Source organism: Pelobates fuscus, chromosome 1 (genome assembly GCF_036172605.1).
Source record: "Pelobates fuscus isolate aPelFus1 chromosome 1, aPelFus1.pri, whole genome shotgun sequence".
NCBI classification, from domain to species: domain Eukaryota; kingdom Metazoa; phylum Chordata; class Amphibia; order Anura; family Pelobatidae; genus Pelobates; species Pelobates fuscus.
Genome location: NC_086317.1, coordinates 373,820,200 through 373,840,221, shown reverse-complemented (window position 1 = coordinate 373,840,221; position 20,022 = coordinate 373,820,200). Strand labels below are relative to the sequence as shown.

Here is a 20,022-nt window from a genome sequence, read left to right as displayed (position 1 = left end):
TTTTGGTTTTGACTCGGCTCGTTGTACTACCCTGTTTCTCTGTTATCCCTTGACCCGGCTTGTCTCTCGCTTATCTGTCTTCTCGTTCCCTCGACCTCGGCTTGCCTCTGACTATTCTTTACTCTCGGTACGTTAGTCCGGCCATTCTAAGGCCCGGTATACGTACCTTTCCACTCTTTGTACTCTGCGTGTTGGATCCCTGTCCCGATCCTGACATTACGACAGGGCCAATGGATCCTGCAGGTACAAACAGTCAGCTTGGTTCTTCGGATCCCAGGTTTGACGCCATGGAACATAGGATGGATCAGATGGCTTTGGCACTACAGGCACTTTTGTCTCGTGCTAGTAATCCACCTGAGGAGACACGTACTCCTTCTATCTCTCCTGCAGTCTCAGGTCTAGAGGTAGCCACTGTAGGTGCTTCTTCCCGTATTATCCCACCAGTACGTTATGGCGGGTCACCGGAGAAGTGTCGTGGCTTTCTAAACCAGATTAGCATCCATTTCGAACTACAACCCCGCTCTTATCCTACAGATAGAGCAAAGGTTGGATTTATTATTACTCTGCTCATTGAAAAAGCTTTGAGATGGGCCAATCCTTTATGGGAGAATGATAATCCACTCGTCTATAATTATAATGCCTTTGTAGCTGCGTTTAGAAGAACTTTTGACCCTCCTGGCAGAAAGGTCAATGCAGCTAGATTAATGTTGCGCCTTAAACAGGACAATCGAACACTTGTGGATTATGCACTAGAGTTCAGATCCTTGGCGGCAGAAGTTAAGTGGAACGAACAGGCTTATATAGATGTGTTTCTGAATGGGTTATCAGATGTAATTCTTGACGAGGTCGCTACTAGAGAACTCCCTGAAAATTTGGAGGATTTAATTTCTTTTATATCTCGTATTGATGAACGCTTAAGAGAGAGGCAGAACACTCGAGATAGGACCCGTAGACCCTCCTTTAAACTAGCGCCTACCTTTCAAATATCTGAGTTCGAAGACTTACGTATTCCTGAACCTATGCAGATAGGCAGTACTCATCTCACTGAAAGGGAGAGACAGTACAGGAGAAGGGAGGGTTTATGTATGTATTGTGGAGTCAGGGGTCATTTACGCCTAAATTGTCCCAATCTTTCGGGAAACGCTCGCACCTAAGTTCCTCTAGAGGGCAGGCCTTGGGTGTTTCTACTTTGTCCTCTATTCACAACTACAAGGAGCTCAGGCTTGTGTTACCCGTTTCTTTAAAGTGGGAGAAGGGAGTAGTTAAGACTATGGCACTAATCGATTCTGGAGCTGCTGAGAGCTTTATAGATCAGGGTTTTGCTGCCAAGCATGATATTCCATCCCAGTTAAAAGAGACACCTCTGGCTGTTGAGGCCATCGATGGTAGACCGTTACTTGAGCCTGTTATTTTTCATGAGACCATACCGATTAACTTGACTGTTGGCATCTTGCATAAAGAGGATATATCCTTGATGCTCATTTCTTCTCCGTCTATTCCCATAGTTCTGGGGTACTCCTGGCTGAGGAGACACAACCCTATTATTAATTGGGAATCAGGGGAGATAGTTTCATGGGGAGAGAATTGTCAAGAAAAATGCTTGCGGAAGGTCTTACCTCTTGGATTAACTAATACATCGAATACCTCTGACAATCCTACAGAGACACAAATTCCGCCTCAGTATCTAGATTTAAAGGCAGTATTTGACAAAAAGAAGGCCGATACCTTACCCCCACACAGGTCCTTTGATTGCAAAATTAACCTACTCCTTGGTACCATGCCTCCCAGAGGTCATGTATACCCATTATCTATAAAGGAGAACTCAGTCCTAGAGGAATATATTCACGAGAATTTAGACAAGGGATTCATCAGGAGGTCCTCCTCCCCTGCCGGGGCTGGATTTTTTTTTGTTAAAAAGAAAGATGGTTCTTTGAGACCTTGTATTGACTATCGAGGTCTGAATAAGATAACCATTAAAAATGCCTACCCGATTCCCTTGATCACCGAACTCTTCGATCGTTTGAAGGGCTCTACAATTTTCACCAAGTTAGACCTCAGAGGGGCATATAACTTGGTGAGAATCCAGCAGGGACATGAGTGGATGACGGCATTCAATACTCGATATGGCCACTATGAATATACCGTCATGCCTTTTGGGTTATGCAATGCACCAGCAGTATTCCAAGATCTGATTAATGAGATTCTTAGGGAATTTCAGCAAGAGTGCGTCATTGTATACCTAGATGATATACTCATTCATTCTAGTGACATTGAGATTCATCACAAACAAGTCAGGAGGGTTTTGCACAAGCTTCTCCAGCATGGCTTGTACTGCAAGTTGGAGAAATGTAGCTTTGATCAAACCCAGGTAACCTTTCTCGGCTATGTGATCTCTGGGGAGGGATTTAAGATGGATCCGGATAAGCTCCAATCCATTCTAGAGTGGCCTTTACCCACAGGTCTTAAAGCCATACAGAGATTTATTGGTTTTTCCAATTATTATAGGCGCTTTATTAAGGGCTATTCTTCCATTATTGCACCTATCACTAACATGACCAAACAGGGGGCTGACACTAAGAATTGGACTACTGAAGCTCTCCTTGCGTTCAAGACTCTCAAGGAGCTTTTCGCTTCCGCTCCAATTTTAGTTCACCCTGACACTTCTCTGCCATTTTTGCTCGAGGTAGACGCATCAGAGACTGGTTTAGGTGCTGTTCTATCTCAAAGGTTGGGTGTTGATAAACCATTACATCCATGTGGATTTTTCTCTAAAAAATTGACCGGTACTGAAAGCAGGTATGACATTGGTGACAGAGAATTACTAGCGGTTATCAAGGCTTTGAAAGAATGGAGACATTTATTGGAAGGTACATTACATCCTGTTACCATCCTGACAGACCACAAAAACTTGTCTTATATCGGAGAGGCCAAGCGTCTATCCTCCAGGCAGGCTCGTTGGTCGTTGTTTCTTACCCATTTCAATTACGTTCTGACTTACAGACCTGGGTCAAAGAATTCTAAAGCCGATGCGCTATCTCGCCAATATGAACCCTCTGCTTCAGTAGAACCACTTTTGTCTTCCATTGTACCCAAATGCAATATTATTGCTAATACCAGTCTCAAAATTCATTCCCCGCTACTTGACCAGATCTTGAAGTCACAACATCTAGCTCCCGGAAACACTCCTGAGGGAAGAAACTTTGTTCCTCCTGAACGGCAACTGGAGCTCTTACAATGTTTTCATGAAAGTAAAATAGCTGGTCATCCTGGTATTCGCAAGACGTACTCTCTGATATCCAAGGATTTCTGGTGGCCTTCACTTCGTAAGGATATTGAGGAGTTCGTCGCAGCTTGTGAGACTTGTGCCAAGACTAAACTATCTCATGCATCCCCATGTGGCCTGTTACACCCCTTGGACATTCCTGAGAAACCTTGGTCCTGTTTGTCCATTGACTTTATCGTTGATTTGCCTGCTTCCAAGAGACAGACTGTTATTCTCACGGTGGTGGATAGATTTACCAAGATGGCCCATTTCGTGCCATTACCTAAACTTCCGACTTCCCCTGAATTGGCGGAGATTTTTGCGAGAGAAGTTTTTCGCCTACATGGGATCCCTTCAGAGATTGTTTCTGATAGAGGTTCTCAATTTGTCTCACGTTTCTGGAGATCCTTTTGTTCTCAAATGGGCATCAAATTGAACTTTTCCTCTGCCTATCACCCTCAGTCTAACGGAGCTGCTGAACGTACTAATCAAAAGATCGAACAGTATCTGCGTTGCTTTGTTTCCGAACACCAGGACGATTGGGTCGGTCTGATTCCTTGGGCGGAGTTCGCACACAATAACCTTGTTTGCGATTCAACTCGCTCTAGCCCTTTCTTCATGAACTATGGCTTTCATCCTTCGATTTTTCCTTCGGTTTCCTCTTCTCAGGGGATACCGTCGGTTGATGATCATGTCGCCAACCTGAAGAAATTATGGGATCAAACTCGACAAATTCTATTACATAGTTCCTCGCTGTTCAAGAAACACGCTGACAAACATAGAAGAGCGGCTCCTGTTTTTATTCCTGGGGATAGGGTATGGTTGAGTACTAAGAATATTCGCCTAAAAGTTCCGTCCATGAAATTTGCTCCTCGTTACATAGGTCCTTACAGGGTTCTCGCTCGTATCAATCCGGTTGCGTATCGCCTTGCTCTGCCACCTGCCTTACGCATTCCTAACTCTTTTCATGTCTCCTTGTTGAAACCCCTCATTTGCAACAAATTCTCCTCTAAGGTCTCCTCGCCTCGTCCTGTTCAGGTGGAGGGTCGGGAGGAGTACGAGGTCAGCTCCATCATTGACTCCAGAATTTCAAGGGGAAAATTGCAATATCTGGTCAACTGGAGGGGATATGGTCCTGAGGAGAGGAGTTGGGTACCTCAGGAGGACGTCCATGCTTCTCGCCTTCGCAGAGCATTTCACCTTCGCTTCCCATCTCGCCCCGGTTCATTCCGCCCGGTGGGCGTATCTGAGAGGGGGGGTACTGTCAGGGTACCTGAGGCCTCTACCTCTAAGGGAGGTAGAGACTTGGTGGTGTATCCGTCCAGGCGAGCTGTCTCCTCCGTTCCTCGCGGTTCATCCAGTCACTTAAACACCGGCCGCGAGGAATCCACGTCCTTTTCTAGCAGGACGCTCAATACGTGACGTCATGACGCTAGCACGAGCAATCTGTCACTCAAGTGTCCGATATCCAATCGGTACTTTTCAGAGGCGTGATTTCCATCCAGAACCAGGGTATTTAAGCTTACTCCTTACTTCAGCTCATTGCCCTGTCGTGGTTCTAGCTTGTCTAGTCACTCAGTGCTCTGGTATTCTAGTTTGCTCTTTTGGTTTTGACTCGGCTCGTTGTACTACCCTGTTTCTCTGTTATCCCTTGACCCGGCTTGTCTCTCGCTTATCTGTCTTCTCGTTCCCTCGACCTCGGCTTGCCTCTGACTATTCTTTACTCTCGGTACGTTAGTCCGGCCATTCTAAGGCCCGGTATACGTACCTTTCCACTCTTTGTACTCTGCGTGTTGGATCCCTGTCCCGATCCTGACAGGCGGCTGGCTAAGTTTTAAGATGGTGGGGTGCCAGACTCCTCCTCAAAAATGTTACTCCTCCCTATAATTACAGAGATGCTCATGCAATACAAAGATACTTATACAATACACATAGCTGGGTAGACTACAAAGATAGATGAGCTGGGGACCATAATGAGATACTCATAAATATCCCACACAGCCAGGATCACTGTGATGGATTACACAGTATATGTGTCTGTAAAATACTTTAGCTCAATCTCTTATATCTTCCGAGCCCTCTCTTAGCTCTTCCTCTCATGATCTCATCTTCAGTAGTGCACCAACTATGATAACTTTAGCTTGCTATTAAAGGGACACTATAGTCACCCAGACCACTTCAGCTCAATGAAGTGGTCTGGGTGCCAGGTCCCCCAGGTTTTAAACCTTCAGATGTAAACATAGCAGTGTAAGAGAAACTGCTTCGCTGGATGCGAAATTTGCATCCAGTGTGCAGAACGTCCATAGGAAAGCATTGAGATATTTCCCTGGCATTACTATTGCAATCCCCTTCTCCTTTACTACCAATCACCTATAACCACAAAATAGGAGGAAAAATCCCCACAAGAACATGGTCATTCTCGGAAGAACAGGGACATATCCCTATACACACGGTTCTTCAGAATGGGAGGATACGTCCCCTAAACTCGCTACTAAACGGCAAACCTTGCACCGTACAGCTAACACTCCGATATCTCCAATTGAAACACTTCCACAACACGCTCCGCAATAGAGAACGTTTAAACCGTGAGCTCACGTGGTTCGAGGAATGCTGCGCAAAGGTCATCGAACTCGACAAAACGATCTCCACATTATACCAACACCTCCTAGCCGGACATCTCACTGAATACGACACATTCCGCAGAAAATGGGAGACGCTCCTTGCAAGACCACTCACACAACAACAAAGCGTCACTCTGGCACCATAAAAGCACTATTAGCTCACAATTTCAGGAAACAAACTACAAGCTGTTGGCAACCTGGTATAGAACTCCTTCACTCCTCCATAGGATATACCCAGCGACATCGCCAATGTGCTGGAGATGTCTGACCGAACAGGGAACTACGATCCACATCTGGTGGGAATGTGGCATGATCGCTCCTTATTGGGAGATGATCAGACTCGACATACGAGAGATCCTGGGTGAGGTGACTGAATGGACACCCGAACTAGCCCTACTCCACATATCGCCGATACCGATATATAAGATCGATCCTACGACACCTACTGAATGCAGCCAAAGCGCTCATACCAGTATACTTGAAAAAAACGGAAATACCACGGAGGGAAGAATGGATACGCAAAGTGGAGGACATTCAAGGAGCAGAGGCGATGCACGCATCTCTCCTGGGCAGAGCCACCAAACAAGCAGAGACTTGGTTGCCATGGTTCATGTTCATTTCTAGGGGCCTCTAGAAGTGAGGTGATATGTGTTTTTGCTCTCTAATTGGTCTCCAGCTGTGTAATGTCTGGGCCACCGGTCCAGTGTCTTCCCCTTGCGTCGTTGCGTTGTGCCTCAACGTGTCCCATATGGTGGAGTGTAAAGCTGCGCTGTTCCCTTCGGTATTCAGAGTTACCCATTGTTTCTGCTCAGTTTTCGAGTGCCAGTTTAGTATACATGTAGGACTGTGGCTTGGTAGTATTTTTTTAAATCGGGTAAGGCTAGTCCCCAGTAGTGTCTGGGTAGGCAAAGTATTTCGTGTTTAAGTCGTGAGCGCTCGCCTCTCCATACATATTGTAGGACTGCTGACTTCAGTTCGTCAAAGAATGAGGTTGGTATAGCAATCGGAATTGTCTTGAAGGGGTAGAGGAGACGTGGTAGGACGTTCATTTTCAGGACCGCTATGCGTCCATGCCAGGAGATTAACGTCTTTAATAAGGGAGTGTAGTTGTGGTGGTATAAGTCTCTCGGGTCTGGAGTTAACCATATTCCAAGGCATTTCATTTTATTACTGAACTATTTAAAAGGGAACATCGTCTCCAGTGCGCTATATTCCTCCTCTTGGATCGTTGCGTTCAACACCTCGCACTTGGTTAGGTTAAGTTTGAATCCCGAGATTAGGCCGAATTTTTCGAATTCTGCCAATAGGCATGGTAGCGTGGTTCTTGGGCTGCTGACGAAGAAGAGAAGGGCATCCGCGTATGCGAAATTCCTGAAATTCATTCTTAAAGGAGACTGGGCATAAGCAAGCCCTGCTGAAAAATCGCTAAATAATTAGACAATGAAATACCCGAGGCAGCAAGCACTGAAAAGAAACACATAAATAAGCACAGTCAAACAAAAGTTACAGTTTGCACCTGAGCATCAGGAACTCTAATTATAAAGTACTTACCAAGTGCTGTAACTTGATGAATTGAAAAATGACATTACCAGGGGTTTGGAATTATAATTTTTTGTCTTTGTAAGCCCTCCCCTTCCAACCCCACCCAAACTTTCTGTGGCTGTCCAATCACAGATTTCCCAGTGCAGCTCATTGAGAAGTCTTTTCAAGGCAGGTGCTCTGAGGAATTGCTACTTCTTGAGTTCAGTGCAAATAAGCTAACCAAACCAGGAAGTAACAGGACCTGTCTCTTAACATACAGTGGCGTCTCCAGGATTCATACTTGGGGGGGACACATAAGGGACCAGGGACAAAAGTAGGGGGGCAGTTCTAAAATGTCTATGTGTGTGTGCTACACATATATATGTGCTATATATAAATACTAAGAAAAATCCTTGCACTCAGGCTGTAGAAATGTATACTTGCCGGGTGCTTAGCCTGAGACTTTAGTTTATATCCAGATAGTAGTAGAAATGGCAGCACTCACGGTCTTAAATAAAATTCTTCTTTTATTAGCAAGGTTAAAACATGGGATCAACGTTTCAGTCCCTGTATAGGACTTTCATCAGGATAAAATATATATTTATACACACACACACATATACACAGGGCTTGACAAATTCCAGGCGCCGGGTCTCCATGGCGACTAGACATTTTGCCCTGGTGCCTGGCATTTGTCAGACCGTTGCTAAGCTGCAAAAAAAAAAAAAAAAGAATATTCCCCTTTCCCTGATCTTACCTTGCAGGGGGGGGCTGTCACAATCAGATCCTTGTGGTTGAGAAGGCTGCCAATCCATCGGGTACAGGGGAGGTCACGAGTTGAGAGGTATCTCTCTTGGCCCATACAAACCCACAGACTGACCCATACCCACACACACACACACAGACAGACTGCCCCCCCACACAGACTGACCCATACATCCACAGACTGACCCATATACACGCACACAGACTGCCTGGCTTCCACACCCAGACTGACCCATACATACACTGACTGACCACACACACACACAAACTGCTCCCCCACATGGATTGACCCATACATACACAGACTGACCCATACATTCACAGACAGCCTGAACCCCCCCACCCCAAAACAGACTGCTCCCCCACACAGACTGACCCCCCACACACACAGACTGACCCATACATACACAGACAGACTGCTCCCACACACAGACTGACCCCCCCACACAGACTGACCCATACACAGACTGACCCATGCACACACACACAGACTAATCATACACCTACAAAGACTGAGCCCCCTACACCCAGACTGACCCACACACAGACTGACCCCCCCCACCCATACCCACACAGACTGACCTATACACACACACACACACTGACTGACCACCCCCCCACAGACTGACCCTTACACATACACAGACTGCTCCCGCACACATACTGACCCATACACATACACAGACTGAACCCCCCCACACCCGTACCCACACAGACTGACCAACACACACAGACTGAGTCCCCCCCACACACAGACTGACCTCCTCTGCCTCCCCCTCCCCTCCACCCCCCCAGCTACGCCACTGTTCACATAAAAGTAATTACAGCAAGCTAAGGTGCTTTAGAGGTTTGGATTGTACCTTTTAAGCCATGTCCATACAGCATCACCATCAGGGAGCATGTGGTCTGCACTTCTGTTAGGTGCAGGACACTGTAAGCACTCCCTTGCGATCCTGACACTCACTAAATGACTCTTCACTGGGTGCCAGAACCGGAGTGATTAATGTGGTTTGCATCAACTTGAAGTGCAGACTACACATCCTTCCAATGGAGCACCTGGCAACTTTATCCTTGGAAGGACTATAAGGCATCCAGGAACCCTTCTAGACCACCTAGGATTATTGCCCCCTTCTTTCAGAAATGTAAGCAGGAGGGGGCAACACACAGTGAAGACAAATGCACACATCACACACAGCCAGCTACCAGTAACCTAACATAGCGACGACCAGCACACACCAATTGTGTCTGAATTTTTACCTATAGTTGATGCAGATTAGGACCATACAGTTAAACTGTTGCAGTGTTCACAAAGATCTATGCTTGGAGTAAGAAAACCTTAAAGTCACTTGTACAGACTAGCTATAGTCTTTTGCATTGCGCATATTTTATCTGTTATCACAACTACAGTGAGTAAACATGAACGTCATTTAATTCAAATAAGCCAATTTGTTACCTGAGCATTATCCCATTTTGAGGTTGATATACCACTTCCATGCTTATGTCTAAAGAGTGACAAGTTATTTTCTATTGTATATTTTAGGCCAATGTCATACATTTTCATTGAAAGTTTAGCCCTGCACAGGTCTGATGGCAATATTGGCACTCTGCAACATAATGAGCCATTGGGACATTTATTAACAACAGGAGCCCGGCTACTTTAAAACATGTTGTAAACCCACATTGGTATATTTTTTTTGTTTTACACCCTAAAAGCGTCCTAGCTGGTTAATTTTCACCTGACTGCACATAATTAGTTTATGTAAAATATCGTAAGGGATTAGGTAAATCTTTTAATGTCATGTCAGTCATTTAATGTCAATAGGCAATTTAATACAACATTTTCTAGGACAGAAGGTAACAACGCCTTGATGAAGTCTTCAAATCCAAGTTTATATGTAAATAGAAAGAGAGGACAACAAGGAAAGGAATATATGAATGATAGTGAAGTAAATGAATGATAGTGATGTTATTGATGTAGACAAAAAAAACACCTAAGAATTGCACTTACAGTATTGCGGTCGGGTGGTACAATCCCAGCCTCACTTACAGTTTTTGGACCTCTAAACTAGCAAAAAATATTATTGCAGAATATCTGAAACCGCAACATTGTTATAACTTAGCATTTTGCTTGGGTTGGACAAAATACTGCAGATGTTTCTTCACAGAATATACACCAGTAATCATAACCTGTATGATTTTTTGGTAAATTAGCAGTTTCTAATCTGAAATGTTTGTTTCTAGTTCCTGACCCATTAAGCCAGACGGCAGTACAGCATCTAAGATGGATTATGCAGAAAGACCTTTTGGGACAGGATATGTTTCTCATTGGACCTCCTGGACCATTGAGACGATCTATTGCTATGCAATATTTGGTAAGTATCTTTTGCTTTCTGAAAATCTGAAAAGGAGAAAGCACAGATCCCAACATGTATATTTTAGTTGGATTGCTACTGAAGTGACCAAATATTTCTACACCATGCATGTAATGTAATGTTTATCCACATACAAGCTATAAATCATTTAGGGCACATATAAATGTGAGGAATAGGTCACACCATAAGGCCGTACAATAGATACACTACATTACCAGGTTACTATTTGGCTATAAATAATGACAAGGTGTGAGGTGTTAGAAATATTTAAGAATAAAACTGTTTTCGGTATTCGATGAATATATGACACTTTTCTAACTTTAGTTAGAATACACGTTACTCAACAATATGTATGTATAGTGGTAGTACACAAAATGAAACTTGTTATCAAATTGTTCATAAAAAGCTGCAGTCTATATAGTATTGTGAAATCGCATTGTGCTTTGGCCTATTTGCTCACAGATTCTTTAGGTAAAAATGTGCAGGTTGCAGTCTGTGACATTCTACTATGTAATTGATGTGCTGGAAGAAGGGTGGGTCTCCATACCACCAATTATTAATGGTATAATCACTTGATGGAAGCGGGTGAGATTCATATCCCCGTGAATTGATATGAAATTGAGCAGAATCGGAGTATTTATAATTTTTATACCCCAAGCTTCCCAGGCTGCCATTCTTTGTAAATGTTGCCCTGACATCCAAATGCAGCAACAGATGATAAAATGGACAGGGCTCTGATGTTTTGTTCAACTTTAAATCCCTTTTCCCTCACACATTAGTGAAAGAATGGGAATATTTGCTAACTTTCCCTCCGGTTAAGAGTGAGTCTTAGGTCTCTTGTTTCCTTCTTCATGCTACCTGTCGTGTTCTTTGTGGGTCCTGTGGTCTCAACCCCCTACTTACTGAGCATTGCCTAAGGGAACTTTTTTCAAGTCCTATCTGGTTTTCTTGGATATCCTGCAAACTAAAACACTCTCCTTTTATTTTCTTATTTGTATCTGCACACCTCTGTCACTATTGTGGGTACACACAATAAGATTAATGTACTCCATTAGATTGCATGCTCTGATGTACAGTAGCAGCACTTGCAAAACATGATCTTAAAAACATTTTTTTGCTCGTGCTCTGTTTACTAGATTGTATTTACCTTTAAAATTGGTCTGTTTGTGAACAGATGGTGTATTAAAAAGTAAGGTTATAAAGGCAAATTGTTCTAGCATGGATATTTGTGACAGAATCATGTTCCACATCTGATTACAGGAGCTCACCAAACGAGAAGTAGAATACATTGCTCTCTCCAGAGACACTACCGAAGCTGATCTCAAGCAAAGAAGAGAAATTCGTTCTGGAACAGCTTTTTACATTGATCAGGTAGGAGTTGGTGGATCTGAGATATCCAACAAACAGCCAAAGGATGGGAGCAGAACTTTTACATGAGCACATTCATTTGAAAATCTTACATTATCAATGGAGTATATTCCGTAACACACATAAGCACAAAGTAGCGTAAAATAAAGGGGCGCCCCCATTACCTGTCATTGCCATTCAGAGTGGGACAGGAGAATGTGGAAACTCACTCGTTTATGCATTATCTGAGGGTCAGGTGAGATGCTGAAATTTGTCAAACTGAGTTAAAAAAATGATTTGACTCAAACTGTGTGCAAAGTGCTCTAAGACTCTTTGATCTATTACCACTACAATAAAATGTAGTGGTTATTTTATGTTAAATGTGTCTTTTATTATACTCGTAAACAAAAGTTAAGTAGACAAAAATTCACAAATAGGTATAAAATGCACTCTTCGTACGGTACCTCTTTGGAGCGGGGCCACTGTCTTGTCGTCATGGCTACTGAAGAACGCTACTTGGAAACCAACTCATTATCAATGTTTTTGTCCAAATACCTCTGGGCAACTACAATACAGAAATCCAGTGACTTATGATAGTGTCAGGAATACTGTTATAATGGGGATCCAATTTTAATTTTTTTTTACAGCAGTTGATAAGTGGGTGCTTTTTTCAGAAATCATTGCCCTTAATGTGAAGATAAAGTAAATGGAGTAAGACAGTTTGGGATGCTTTGGTTTTTAGTAAATACATTATATGGTTGCAGTCCTTTTAGCAAGATATATCAGGCAAATTTTGTTTGTTGTCAATTTCTAGGTATATTGCAGAAAAGAATGTTCTAAGAAAAATATGAGACATTTTTGAGCAATGTTTAGTTATATAGTTATGTATAGGGTTAGATTGTGTTTTCCCCCCCAATTATGCAGTCTGATGGAATGTTGTGTAGAAGTATGAACACTGTGTGAATAACATAGTATGTGTTGAATGATAAATGACGAGTGGGGTTGATGGTCTAGTCTAGTCCTTCTTTGTAAGAGATATAAAAGTATATGGTGTAGTATTCCACCTCTCCCCCCCCCCCCCCCCTTTCCATATATTTTCAGACGCGTGCCTGCCTTGTATATTTTTAGCTGGTGCTTCTGTATTTCAGGCCTTGGTACTCTTGTCATCTTAAATATCTCCTCACTATCTTCTTCTCCTCCTAGGCCTTAGGTATCATATCCTTTCTTAATCTTCTCCATTCTTTATTTCTTAAATTTATAAATGGTAAGAGACGAAAGGAAACAGAAGCTTAACTTAATTATTCATATACTATTAAACTCCCCAATCCTTCCCACCCCCTACCCTAATTCTTAAATCCTATTGTAAATTCTTGTCTGCAAATCTTTCATTCCCTGCCTATCCTTGGAGAGAGAGAGAGCACCTAGTGTAATATAAATAATTTTGCAATTCTGTTTATCTACCTGTTTTTTGGGGGATCTGCTTCTTTTTTCCCTCTCCGTTTTCCTCCCCATCACCTCCCCTCTTTACAACAAGAAGTAAACTAGAGAGACTTTTAACTCGGTTGTGATAATTGTTAGGTTATAGCTTCCATTTTATTTATCCATGTGTCCCAGTCTTCTATTTGACTATATCTATTTCCTAGGTTCACCAATAAACCTTTCCTTTTTGCCTGCCATATGACTTGTGTTATTAGTTCTTGAATGCATGGGGTTTTCCCTGTTTTCCAATTTCATGAGTAGTTTAGCTGCAGTGATGATATGTAACGTTACCATTAGTACTTTTTTTTGTCATTTTAGACCAATTCAGGTTTAACAGAAACACTTCAGGCATTTCTGTTATTTGATATATTACATTGATTACATCTTGCCAAAATGTATTTATGGATACGCATTGCCACCAAATGTGGATCAAATTACCTTCATTGACATTGCATTTCCAACACCTATCTGATGACTCTGGAAAGATTTTTTTTTTTTAAACGTTTCGGTGTTCCGTACCATCTGTTTGAAAGTTTGAATTGTGTTTCCGCAAGGTTTAGGCAGTGTATATGTTTTTGTAGTTTATTTAGAGAGCTTATCCTCTCTTATTCTTCTATATGTCTGGAAATCTATTCATAAACAGGGCTATACATAGGACACGAGGTCACACATTTAGGCTTGAAGAAAGGAGATTTCATCTAAGGCAAAGAAAAGGTTTTTTTTACAGTAAGAGCAATAAGGATATGGAATTCATTGCCGGAAGAGGTGGTTTTGTCAGAGTCTATACAGATGTTTAAATTGCAATTGGATAAATACTTGCAAAAACATAACATACAGGGATACAAATTCTAATTAGTGGGCTAATAGCTGCTTGATCCAAGGAGACATCTGACTGCTATTTTGGGGTCAAGAAGGAATTTTTTCCTAGTTTGTTGCAAAATTGGAAGCGTTTCAGACTGGGTTTTTTGCCTTCTTTTGGATCAACAGCAAAAGCATATGTGAGGAAGGCTGAACTTGATGGACGCAAGTCTCTTTTCAGCTATGTAACTATGTAACTATGTACTTGTAGCTCTTTTTCCCATTTATTAATGAGTCCTAAAGGTTTATCATGTCTCCATCTATATATAACTTTGGCGCATTTTGCCAGTAAGTTTTTATAGTTCCTTAGTTCGAGAAGGTGTCTGAGATTTGTGATTTTCTCCCCCTTGTTTTTAAGAAGATCTTCAGAAATAAAACCTTTGATTCACAGATAATTACGTTTCTTTAGGGGGAATATTAAATTCCTCCATAATTTGGTTGAAGGACTTAATTTTATGTTCCACTAATATGTTTTTAAATTCCCTTATCCCCCCCGATCTTCCAGGCATCTATTTTCATTGTATCTAACATATCTGAAATGGTAGAAAATGGTAGCGCCTCTATTATTCTATTTCTGAGTCCTATGTTAATTGTGAATTTATCCCACTAGCTTGTTAATTCTTTGAGTATCTGTGCCTCTTTAATAAATTTTTTATTCAAGTCTTAGACCCAAAATAGTGAGGATAGATTACCTACCCCAGTTTTAGCTTTTTCCATTTTGTACCATATTTCTTGAGTTGCCGCATTGTTTTGAGAGAGCAATGTGTGGAAAAGTCTGCTAGCCAAAAAACATTGCAAAATTGCTGGGCACCCCAATCCTCAATCTTGCCTTGACCTAGCCAAGTTTTTAATTTTAACTCTTGCTTTCTTGCCGCCCCATACAAAATTAAAAAAGGATGAATGTAGTAAATATAACCAGTTTCCTGGGAAGTTGAGAGGGATCATTCTCCATAAATATGGTGTCGTATTAAATCGGTCAAGAAGGTTATGGATGGCATAGAGATGGTGTGATGATGCTGTTGATATGGTGTGTAGCCATATCTCTTAATGAAAGCTAGAATAGTAATATGAAACCAATTACTCTCAGTATAAATGCAAAAAAAAAATGATACATTAAACAATGTCTTATTGATAACCAGGTATTATTTTCTGAACAATAGACAACTACGGCAAAAACCTACTAAGGAAATAAAATGAAAGAAAACTATGCATTGATTGTGTACAAAACAAGTTCCAAAAAGTATGTTCGACACAACAGAGGTCCAAAAAACTGTTTGTAAAATGAATATTATTTTAGATTAGCATTTGCTTTTCTCTGCCAAATAAAGCGTTAAAGGCTCTTCTTGGTGTTTTTGACCTTGTTCATTTGGTACCTTTAGAATGGAAATAATGTATATCACTTGCTAAACAAAATGACACGTAACATCTCTAATTTAACAGAATCAATTTCAAATAATTTGGCTCATGATGTGTGCTAGCCAGTGAAGCCAAGTAGTGTAATTACAAAAATGGAACAGACGACTTAGCTAATTTTATATGCTCACTGAAAACAAAATACTAATGTGTGTAAAGCAGTGAAAGGCATGCTCCCTATGCCCCACACATATTGTCTCATTGATAGACTACACTGAAAGCCAAGAGAAACAAGGCACCCACTACCGACCATGAAACAATGAAAAATGTGTGCTTTATGCTGTATGCGTTTAGTAATTCACAGCACTCTGTCTTTACATTGCTGTCCTCTCTAACTTCCTTTTCTTTTTTACTGCTTTTGTGCGTATTTCAAAATATGGGAGGATTTTAATATTTAATTTGAAACTATTTTAAGAAAACTGTTGATGTGATCTATAAAGAAATGGAATAAAAAAGTTAAGTTGATCCAAAACCAATTTTTTTTTTTTTTTTTTTTTACCCCAAAGATAATTGATAGCTAACGTTGTTCATCTTTGAGACTAAAGTCATTTTGGAATAATACCAGTTCTACGTAACAAAAATCATTTTTTTTTTGTTTCCCCCCCCTTTTTTTCCATATTGAGCATTAGTAATTAGGTCCTCCCCTTAAAATTAATTAAATGAGGAGTTAAACTTACCCAAAATCCAACACCGTGCGCAGCATGCCTCTGCTGCACATACCGGCTCATACCACCACGAGCCCCTCGTCTGCTTAGTTTTGTGACCAGACAAGAGCAGGTGATTACACATCAGTGTGTCTAAAGGTGCTGAGCTAGGGAGACTTCAATAAATAAACCCAATTAAGCTTTTTGAAAACCCTTTCAAATAAAATGTACAGAATAAGGAATTTACAGCTGGTCTCCCATACATAGCAGACATCCCAACATGCAAAAAGTCACACACAACATATTACAACTATTTACACACTCTATTAACACACGGACACATGCGCACACCTTGATACACAGATACACACACTGATACGCAGATATACACACTGACACACACAGATGCACACTGGTGGATACAAACAGACACAGATACCCACACTGGCACATATACACACATAGATACCCACACTGGCACATAAACAGATACACAGACTGGCACACACACACTCAGATACACACAATGGCACATACAAAGACATTCAGATACACACACTACTACATATACATAGATACACACACACTGGCACACACACACACACACTAAGATACACACACTAGCACTTACACACAGATAAACACACGCTGGCATACATTGCAGACACCTGTTAACTTACCTTTTGGGGGCTGTGGCTGATGGGAGTGAGCACTAGGCAGCTCACTACAGCCTCTCCATACTATTATTTGCCAAACTAATTTCACACGTCTTTCCAGCAAAATCTAAGCTATCTGCTTTATACTGATTTAGTTCATTGCCCATTTCTCATGGAGACTCTTCCTTTCACTCCTGTACATAATAGACTGTATGTATTCCAACATAATGTTAGCATCCTTATTTTTACCGTGTGTGCCAATTCTTGTTTATTGCCCACTTAAACAGCGGCATATAGCAGCTATTAAAAGACTGCCTTTGCAAAGTTCAGTCTCACTCTGTCAGAACGCCAGTTGGGGTATTGCTTGTTATTCTCTGTGGAAAACGTCAAATTTGTTTTCCCTTTTAGCATGTTTAAATGTGCAGATGGCAAGTAGGTGTATTGGGATATATCTAAGTAAATATTTTCTAATTAGCTGGATGGAAATCGTGCTCTGTGTATTTTCTGTGTGATCGAGGTGACTCACCGAGAATTAATTTCACTGTTTTCTGTCTGATCGTAAAGAAGTTAAAAGCTATTTGACCTTTTAAGATCACCATTATTCTCGTTGTCTATTTTATTTGATTTTATTAAATGTCACTGTACAAAATTAAAATCATATAGTTTTGTCAAAGGTTGGACAGATTGTAATGACTTTTTTTGCTAGCATAATATTTACTTGTGCTTCTGCCGAACAACAGAATTTCAGGATCCCAGCTTACACTTGTTACTTGCAGGATGCATCTTCCTGAATTATTGGGATTTATTGTAGGTCATGGACAATATTATATGTGATCTGGTCAACTGTTTTCTAGATCAGAAACGGGTTACTTTACTTTATTTGTAGTATATCTTATTTTTTGGTTTATGTGTTTTCAGTTGCACAAATTCAGTACAATAAATAGCACAATTTTTATTTGAAGTTTTTTTTTTTTGGTATTTTGCACTGTATGAATTAATATAAAAAAAGATGGTATGTACATGTGATAGTTATATGAATTACCGTATGTCAGTTACTCTGCCCTTGCAAATGTCTGTCCTTACAATATCTTATGTTTAAAATAAGGACTATATTCTGACTTTGAGCTTCGGTGGCAATTGATAATTTGTTATTCTGACACGGTGCTTTTGCTGGTGTATAAAATATTTTGTCATGAGGATTTATAGAATTTTGAAACGGTGATATTTCTTATCCACAATGCTAAATCTGTCTCTTTTAAACAAAGAATATTGGATATAAGGTGTAAGCAGGATTGTGCCAAAACAAGACTGTAATGTTCCTCAGCGTACCGGCCTTTTTCCCCTAATGTAATTTGTATGCATCTTGCTATATGCTGTTTTGTAGGATTACATTTGTGTATATGTGGGCTGTGTTATGCGTATGAGCAGTTTGTATGCAGTATTGTATGGTACCTATGTATTTATGTCGGGAGTGTATCATGTTATGTGTGTGAATGTGGGTTGTGTAAATCAGGATGTTTGTGGTATTGTGTCTATGTTGTTTTTGGTTTATGTATTATTTTTTATTGTCTCAGATGTATTGTACCCTTGGGTTTTTACTTGTACCAATTCTACTCATGTACAGAGCTGCAGAAAGTGCTGGTGCTTAATAAATAAAGTGTAATTATAATATGCAGGTTATCAGTGATCTTGTGTTTTTAGGGGTTACCTGTGAAGCTCTGTGTATTCACGTGTAATCTGTGTGTACATAGATTTTTTGGGAATCTGTGTGTGTGTGTGTGTGTCTCCAACACATGCTGCCAGACATATACAATACAGATACACACACATTCCTTTTTTAGCCACACTAATGGGATATAGACACAGACACTGCTACACAGAAAAACACACACCCCAATACACAAAGCCAGACACACACACACCAATACACACTGTCCGATACATTGCCTGAATACAGATTGCCAGGCCTCCCTCCAATGCACACTGCCAGGGCACACAGTTACACATTACCTCACACACATGATTACCCTGCTAGACACAACTGCAAGACACACGCAATGACACTGCTAAATACATATAGTGTTACACATTATACTACATGCACACATTGAAAGTGCTGTTTTTTTTTTAGCCACCCTGCATTTTGGTTACCATTTAGTAGCAGGAAGGTCGCTTTTTGGGGCCCAGGGGGATCCTTAGAGGCCAGGTACAGGGCAAGGGCAGGAGCTAGGGATGGTTGGTCTCCTACCTTGTGGTTTTTCATTCCCAAGTGTTGGGAGGAAGTGATCAAGTGGGCACTAGCAGATATATGAAAAAGTCCTACTGGGATCTTTTTAAGGCCAGCTCTGCAAACCAATTAATCTGTTTCCGTAGAACCTTGATAAATATAGGCCATGTGTGCCTTGGTTTTGTGCAAAAGATCTTTGATTTCTAACAGTGCAAATTTAATGTATCTGAACTTCCATGTTCAGCTGCTTAGCAAAGGAGAGTTGTGGCACAGTTTACTTTTATGAATTGAAAAGTTCAATAATCAGCTAATCAGGTAGAGAAACGTATGGGATGGTGAATAGAGTTTGCTGTACGCATCTGTTATTGTTCTAACATTTACATAATGCTTGTGCTTTTTGAAGTGTGCCGTCCGTGCAGCTACAGAAGGTCGAATATTGGTGCTGGAAGGCTTAGAGAAAGCTGAAAGGAATGTCTTACCTGTGCTTAATAACTTGCTAGAAAACAGAGAAATGCAGCTCGAAGATGGACGATTCCTTATGTCTGCAGAACGTTATGACAAACTGCTTCAGGTAAATAAATATCAAATCTTTTAACTGTGTTATTGCAATTGTTATTGTTTGTGATATATGTGGTATCTATTACATACACACACAGTGGGGAAGATTTATCAAGACATTCTGAAAAATGGTGCACATTTGTAACAGGGGAGAAATACATCAATGGAATGTGTCTGCTACGCTCCACTGTTTTTATTTAATAATTGAACCTATGCAATAAATTACACTAGAATACAAAATGATGGTGGTATCTATGATGTAACACAGTGATGACATTTGTAAGTAGTAAGTAAATTTT

At 41.0% G+C, this 20,022-nt stretch overlaps 1 protein-coding gene across 1 annotated transcript in view; it reads left to right on the top strand.

Moving 5' to 3' along the window:
• Nucleotides 1-20,022, top strand: part of VWA8 (von Willebrand factor A domain containing 8) — a 376,054-nt gene that overhangs the window by 45,097 nt on the left and 310,935 nt on the right. Inside the window, exons 4-6 of the mRNA XM_063425968.1 lie at nt 10,411-10,541; nt 11,802-11,912; nt 19,569-19,736. Coding sequence (XP_063282038.1) covers nt 10,411-10,541; nt 11,802-11,912; nt 19,569-19,736 — 410 coding nt within the window. The remainder of the gene's footprint in view (nt 1-10,410; nt 10,542-11,801; nt 11,913-19,568; nt 19,737-20,022) is intronic.